This window comes from Limulus polyphemus, unplaced genomic scaffold, assembly GCF_000517525.1.
Source record: "Limulus polyphemus unplaced genomic scaffold, Limulus_polyphemus-2.1.2 Scaffold7920, whole genome shotgun sequence".
In the NCBI taxonomy this organism is placed as follows: domain Eukaryota; kingdom Metazoa; phylum Arthropoda; class Merostomata; order Xiphosura; family Limulidae; genus Limulus; species Limulus polyphemus.
In genome coordinates, this window is record NW_013673530.1 from 24,982 (window position 1) to 32,613 (window position 7,632).

The 7,632-nt window shown below is 35.3% G+C and overlaps 1 protein-coding gene across 1 annotated transcript in view; it reads right to left on the reverse strand.

Annotated features, from left to right (window-relative positions):
- LOC106474968 (caskin-2-like) overlaps nucleotides 1-5,847 on the reverse strand; it is a gene marked incomplete at its 5' end in the record, with an annotated part of 26,433 nt that extends 20,586 nt beyond the window's left edge. Inside the window, 5 exons of the mRNA XM_013935667.1 lie at nucleotides 2,085-2,243; nucleotides 2,714-2,892; nucleotides 3,662-3,752; nucleotides 4,017-4,114; nucleotides 5,647-5,847. Of these exons, the coding sequence (XP_013791121.1) occupies nucleotides 2,085-2,243; nucleotides 2,714-2,892; nucleotides 3,662-3,752; nucleotides 4,017-4,114; nucleotides 5,647-5,847 (728 nt within the window). The remainder of the gene's footprint in view (nucleotides 1-2,084; nucleotides 2,244-2,713; nucleotides 2,893-3,661; nucleotides 3,753-4,016; nucleotides 4,115-5,646) is intronic.
- Nucleotides 5,848-7,632: the final 1,785 nt, after the last annotated feature.

Sequence of the window (7,632 nt, forward strand, 5' to 3'; positions counted from 1 at the left end):
TTTTGACATCAAATTTTGGGGTAAAAAAGTGCGTCTTATACACCGAAAAATACGGTGAATATATATATATATATTTATATAAATAAATATTTTCAGTTTCACTTTCAAAATGTTTACTTAATTTCTATATCAGGAATCCCCTCTCATAGCTTAAACCTGTTCAGTCCTAGAGTTTTTCAGTCAATAAAGGCTGAGGGTGATTTCACCTGTTCGTTTTAAAAGATCTATGTTAGTTCCATTTACAGTATTTGAAATGGTTAAAAAATACGGTAATATTTTAGTTTTTAAAATACTCCCACAACCAAACAAACACACAGGTCGATTCCTTTACGCAATTAACAGAATAGTGAGGGCGAATATCCGCCCAAATCCCCCCCCTTCTTTTTATCCTGTGCGATCTAATTGCCTTTATTATAGTCAAGGTGAATACCGGCCAACTGCACCCCATTAGCAGCTTGATAAAAAAACAAAAAACAACACATTTTAGAACCTACAATTTAAACAAAACGATACATAGTTCTGTGGTTCTTAAACGTGATTAACACAAAAAACAGTTGGTATTATTAACGTTTCATCTTTTCCGGCTGAAAACAGGTCACACCAAATTGTGTATGACCTTTTTTTTTAGTCAGCTGAAAGCCACGTTTTGTGACAAGTTTTGATGATCTGACATCAACAAATATTGACTAAGTAAGCTCAGGTAACTGACAGTACTTGTCTGTGACAGAACCAATTAGACGTGAACGTAATAATGTTATAACACATATTATGTTGAACAGCATTTGACAAGTGAAAAAAGCTAAACAATAGGCTATCTGTGTTGTGCCCACCATGGGTATCGAAACCTGGTTTCTAGCGTTATAAGTCTGCAGATCTTCCGTTGTGCCGTAGTGGAAAGGCAACATTAAGTTAGAGTTAACAGTGAAATTTTGGGTGCTCTGAGGACAACCTGACAGTTTGGAAAACGTTATTGGTTAGGTGTGGTAACGTTTTAGGCCTAGATTACGTTGGCTATAAGAAATAACTCGGTTTAATTAATATGCCGCGTGTATTATTTTAGGCTTAGCTTCGTCCATTTAATTAAACCTGGTAGATCTGTACCATACGAACAGTTGTTGATTTTAGGCCTAGATTACGTTGGCTATACGAAATAACTCGGTTTAATTAATATGTCGCGTGTATTATTTTAGGCTTAGCTTCGTCCATTTAATTAAACCTGGTAGATCTGTACCATACGAACAGTTGTTGAATTTCGCGCACAGCTACTCGATAAATATCTGCACTATCTTGTCTCTGAATTTGAAGTAAAAAGACTAGAGGTAAAGCAGCTATTCAAAACCACTCGCCACCAATTCGTGGGCTAGTCTGATCAAAGGGTGGCATTTGACAGTCACTCTTTATAACGAAGTACGGCCCCCGAAGTATAGAGCGCGAACCAGACGAACTGGAAGCCTATTTATAGATTGTGTATTCTCAAAGAAAACTGCTGGACCTTTGTACTTCTCTCTCTCACCGCAAGGTTGAAAAATAATCCAATATTTGTATTTACTTTTGTTACGTTAATTAAGCCACCCAACCCTAAAATTTAAGTGTTATACACAGAATAAAATTACCAACATATTTAAAACACACACACTTATAAACTTAAAAATTACATTAGTTAGGTGTTAAGAATCAATGTTTCACACAAATTAAGTCACAATAAAACGTAGTTCAAATTCAATAAACCTCTCATTGCTGCCAGAAACTAAACAAGAGGAGAGTATTTAATTACACGTCATCCCACTAAGATGTATTAGAAATGTAATGTTTCTAATACATGTCACATGCCCTCCAGTAGCACAGCGGTATGTCTGTGGACTTACAACGCTAGAATCCGGGTTTCGATACCCGTGGTGGGCAGAGCACGGATAGCCCACTGTATAGCTTTGTGCTTAACTTCAAAAAACAAGCATGTCACATAAATATTTTCCATAAAGTAAAAAGCAAGTGAATGAAACAATCAAAGTAATACCACACCAACCTATCTTTTATCTAAATAGTTAATGCAATGTATTTGTTTGTGTACAGTTTTCATATCTTACCGGAACAGAGTGCAACATCATTTCTGTAACATTCACTTTGGGAACAGAGATGGCGTTGTCATCGATCCGGTCAACGCTCCCCAGGGTCGAATTAGAACTGTGGTGGCTCTGAGAAGAGCCAGACTCGTAACTTTGGACAGACATCCGATGAGGGCCAACCTTAAAAGGTATTATATAACATTCTAATAATTTGCAGGTTATGAATAAATCACTGAGTTTATATTCACTTTATATCCCACAACACATTACTATTGTTTAGGCACACTGTCTCGTTGATTACTTATTTGACAGCCATTGTTTTTAATAATATAATATGTTTTACCAGAAAAATCATTTGTTAAAAACATCTTGTAAACTGTACTACTTATAGCTAAGGAATACAACCAACATAACCAAACACTTTTGGTAGGATTCCTTCTTCAAAGAAGGTACTGTATCATTTCTATTTATATGCTAATCTTTTCTTCTGAAGCTTCTCTTTTTTTATGATAACCCATGATTTAAAATATTAATTCCAGTCTTCCAAAAAAAAAGGACTGAAAAGTTAAATTTTGAATCACAGATATGAAATACAAATTTTAGTGTGAGTGAAAGAAGATTTTATTTACTATAGTGTAGGAAGAACTTACTTTGCTATCTGATCCCGAGGCTGATGCTCGGCCACTGTCTAAACTGGAAGTGCTGTTACGCGAGCCTCCACTGCTGGCCCCTGGACTCTCCCTCCCTGGACTCTGCTCTATATCAATCCCCTGATCTTCCAGAGATGACTGGGTTCCATGAAGTGGTTTGTTGTAGGTAGTTATTGGTGCTATGAAGGAATTTATTATTGCTAGTTTGTTCTGGTTCAAGAAACACTACTTCATTAGAAAGGCTTGTTATAGAAAGTCATTTAGGATACAAGACATTATATGACTTCACTGGCAAGAACTGTTACATTACACGACTTTACTAGCAAGAACTGTTACATTACACGACTTCACTGGCAAGAACTGTTAAATTACACGACTTCACTGGCAAGAACTGTTACATTACACGACTTCACTGACAAGAACTGTTAAATTACATGACTTTACTGGCAAGAACTGTTAAATTACATGACCTCTACTGGAACACATACAAAAGATAAAAAACAACTCTGAGCTACTGTTGGCACTCCATCTGTGAAAAAACATGTTGAATTACCCATAATTCGTTTGTCCCAATCACACTTAGTAGCCTTTCATTTCAGCTGTATTTGACAGTGCATATAAAAAACGATGAAACACGTTTCTGTATGGTTTTGGAAAACTCTTTCTAATGCTGATTTTTAATAATTGTGTACTATGTAATACAGGGAACTCGTTCTTTATCCACTCTGGTTATGTTTCATAATCTGTTTTCAAAGCTTCTTACATTCAGTTTTACTTTTTTTTAAATCTAAATCTAAGTTCAAACTAGCTGGGATTCTTTCCATCCAAATATCACTATTGATCACATTTTCTCCATTTCCAGGACTAATGTTATTGCTTTAATGGTGGATTTCAAACTTCTTACCCATGTGTAGTTGGTGGAAAAAATAGAAAAAAAGTGCCACCTACCATTCCCAAAGCTAATGGGACGTGTTTCTTCTGTGGGGGTACTGGGGTGACTGCTGGGTCGTGGATGGATGATGACTTGGGTGTAATGTGTCTAAAAAAAAAAACGCTTTATTTTGCATGATATTAAACGTAGAAGACCCATTTCAGTAATGCTGATAAACTAAGAAACGATGAAACCAACAATATCTTTTTATAGGTGACGGTTAAATGACTAATAATTTCATGCTACAGACTTACTGCTACTGGTAGTTAACATGATATTACACAGAAATCCTGTATCTAACCAGGAATACAATACAAAAACCTATTTCTGAAAACTTATTGTTACAAACAGTCAATGAAGTTCAAAGGTTACCTGAGAATCTGGGAAACGAAAGGGGCCTGGATGACGAGATGGTGACGGAACCACAGAAGCAGCAATGTATGCAGGAAAACTTGCATAATCTTCTGGCTCTGTTGGATCAAACACACAAAAACAATTTGGTGGATTCACCGGTACATAAAGTACCACAATCCCAAGTGAAAAATAATTACAGGAAGAACTCGGTAACTTAGTGGTTCTGTTTAGTAACAAAACATAACCAAAGTACACTTGGGATTGTGGTACTTTATGTGCAATTTTACCGGTTCATCAGTTTAAAGTAATTCTACCGAAACATTGTGCAATTTTACTGGTACATCAGTTTAAAGTAATTCTACCGAAACATTGTGCAATTTTACTGGTAAATCAGTTTAATGTAATTCTACCGACACATTGTGCAATTTTACTGGTAAATCAGTTTAATGTAATTCTACCGACACATTGTGCAATTTTACTGGTACATCAGTTTAAAGTAATTCTACCGAAACATTGTGCAATTTTACTGGTACACCAGTTTAAAGTAATTCTACTGACACATTGTGCAAGTTTACTGGTACACCAGTTTAAAGTAATTCTACTAACACATTGTGCAATTTTATTGGTACATCAGTTTAAAGGAATTCTACCGACACATTGTGCAATTTTACTGGTACATCAGTTTAAAGGAATTCTACAACAATACCTTTTCTCAGCCAATCAGATGCAGGAAACAACCTTATGACTTAGTTGGTGCATACCAAACTATTGAGAGACAACATTTTACAAACTAAAAATACTTAAATGAATTAGTCTGAATCCATTCAGTCTACAGCCACCCCCCCCCCCATTCTGATAATCTAGATATAATACTGAAAAAAATGCTTCTAAAGAAAACTAAAACAGTTGTGCAGTTTGAGATCATTATATTTAGTATTGTTGTAAGCTGTATTTTTAATGTTGTAATTTATTTGTTAGCTAGAGGGATCTGAAGGTCATAATAAAGGCATTAAGATTCAAAAGTTTAATAATGTAGACCTAGAAATTTCTCAAAGTTTTGATATCACATTTGTTAGTGAATTCAAGGGTAGATTATAAATACAAGGTTTAGTGAAGCAATAAGAAGACAGAGTTATCTCTAACTGGTAGAGTGAATCAGGCAGGTGTGTGTTTGTTTAGGTCCGAGTTTTGTTTTTAGTGACGTGTTTGGATCTTTGTTGGCTACTACACATACTGAGTTACTTTATACAAGTAAGTTTATTTTTACGTTAGTCTAGGACAATACGTGTCATTTGTAAACATGACATACAAGTAACAACAGTGTTTAAACTAGTAGAAACATTAAGGAAGAAATAAACTAATTTGTTATCATTTATGTGGATTGGACTTTGAATTATTTTCACCAGAAAGTTCAAAAGAACCCGTCAATGAAAGAACAATTGAAAAGAACCAGTCATTGAAATAACAACTTTACAACATTACTAACAAAAGTATAACTAATTTTATGCTATGTAACAACAGTTATTATACAATTCTCCCCCTTTTCGGAACACAATTATTTACAGATATTATAAGTGGGGGTATATAATTCTAGTTTTCTGGATAACCAATAAATCAAAATTTTCTTTCTAAAAGCTTTCATAGATACCTTTATTTGGGGATCTTGGAGGAGGAGGAAAGGAGTCATCTGTACTAACACTGCAGTAGGATGTTCTATCTGCTAATGTACTTCCATAACCACTGGAGAAGCTACTACCTGAATGACGATTGTTGAGGTCTGGCACCATTGGAGGAGCCACCTTCTTAATGGTGTTGGCTTTCAGTGTTCCAGTGCGCTGCATTCCTCCAACTGTAGGTAAACCAGAAACATATTCATTACTGAAATATACACGAGTTAAAGGACACAATGGAAGTTACAAAATAACAGGACTTAAAAGTAATTGTTGAGTAATACATACTTTCAGCTTCAAAGGTTATGATTTCATAACTATACTTCCACAAGCATTATAGAGGCGTAGCCAAGGGGGCCAGACCCCCTGAAAATCTAGGCATATCGATCACATTATTTTTCAGCTTATATATAGATAAAACTCGTTTTGTGTCATTTGTTAAAAGATAAAATAAAACTTCTATAAACACTATTATATTTTATTTGTTTTAATGACCATTTTATTAAAAAAATTAGGTCAATTTCAGCTTTTACATTTTCTGACCCCCCCCCCCCTTAAAATTTTCTTCCACTTTTGTATAATTGAAAAATATACCAATGTTAAAGTGTCCAAAATAAAATGTTAGAGAAGAATGGTGCCAGGATCACAGATCTTTACATACCAAGTCCAACATTTACTACCTCTTTATTAACCCTAAAGTTGCGAAACCTTCACGTAATTAGAAAGTCTTGTTGGTTTATAAATAGACTAGTGACGTTGCACGCGCGCTGAGAGTAGATTTAGGGCGTAGGAGGTTGTAAAAGTAAGCTAACAAAGACCCCCGAGGTGCATCAGTTTTTAAAACCGATAACAGTCTTTCAATATGACTTAATACAGACTAAAACAAAATAGTCAACAATGTTCGATAATGTGTAATAACTATCAACTTACAGGAGGCCGATTCTATGGTATAAGTATTGCTTTTTTTTTTCTCGAAATACCAAACTTAGATTGCATGAACTAGTACAGCTTCGAGATCAAAATTTAAGTTTCTAAACAATAGTTTTAAAAAGCACACAAGTCTTTCTGGCCCTAACGTATACATTCAACCAAGCCCAAAACGCATCGGACTTACCTACATTCTGAAAGGTCAAACTAATAGACTCGCCCTCTTACGTTTCGTTCCAGGAAACGTTTAATGCTTTAGACAGCAGAGAGAAAATACTGTCATACGACAAACGTTTCGTTCCAGGAAACGTTTAATGCTTTAGACAGCAGAAAGAAAATACTGTCATACGACAAACGTTTCGTTTCGGGAAACGATTAATGCTTTAGACAGCAGAAAGAAACTACTGTCATACGACAAACGTTTCGTCCCAGGAAACGTTTAATGTATTAGGCAGCAGAAAGAAACTACTGTCATACGACAAACGTTTCGTCCCAGGAAACGTTTAATGCTTTAGACAGCAGAAAGAAACTACTGCCATACGACAAACGTTTCGTTCCAGGAAACGTTTAATGCTTTAGACAGCAGAAAGAAACTACTGTCATGCGACAAACGTTTCGTTCCAGGAAACGTTTAACGCTTTAGACAACAGAAAGAAACTACTGTCATACGACAAACGTTTCGTTCGAGGAAACGTTTAATGCTTTAGACAGCAGAAAGAAACTACTGTCAAATATTCACGACTTGTACAGTCGACCGAATATTACGGTGAAATTCTGGAGACAATTGTTGCTTTCGCGAAACACCTACCACTTATAGTCAGTAACTCAGTTTACCATTTTAAAATATAAATACGTTTAAAGTTTCGTAATAACGTGACGTTAAAGTACCGATAAATCACTTAAAATAACTAGAAAGTTAGTTGTAATATCTCTGCCCTGTAACGTGACAAATTTAAAATTAGGTGCAAAACATTAACAATATAGGCTGCTTTCTTCCGAAATAATGACATTAGAATCCCCTCTCACTAGAAAAATAC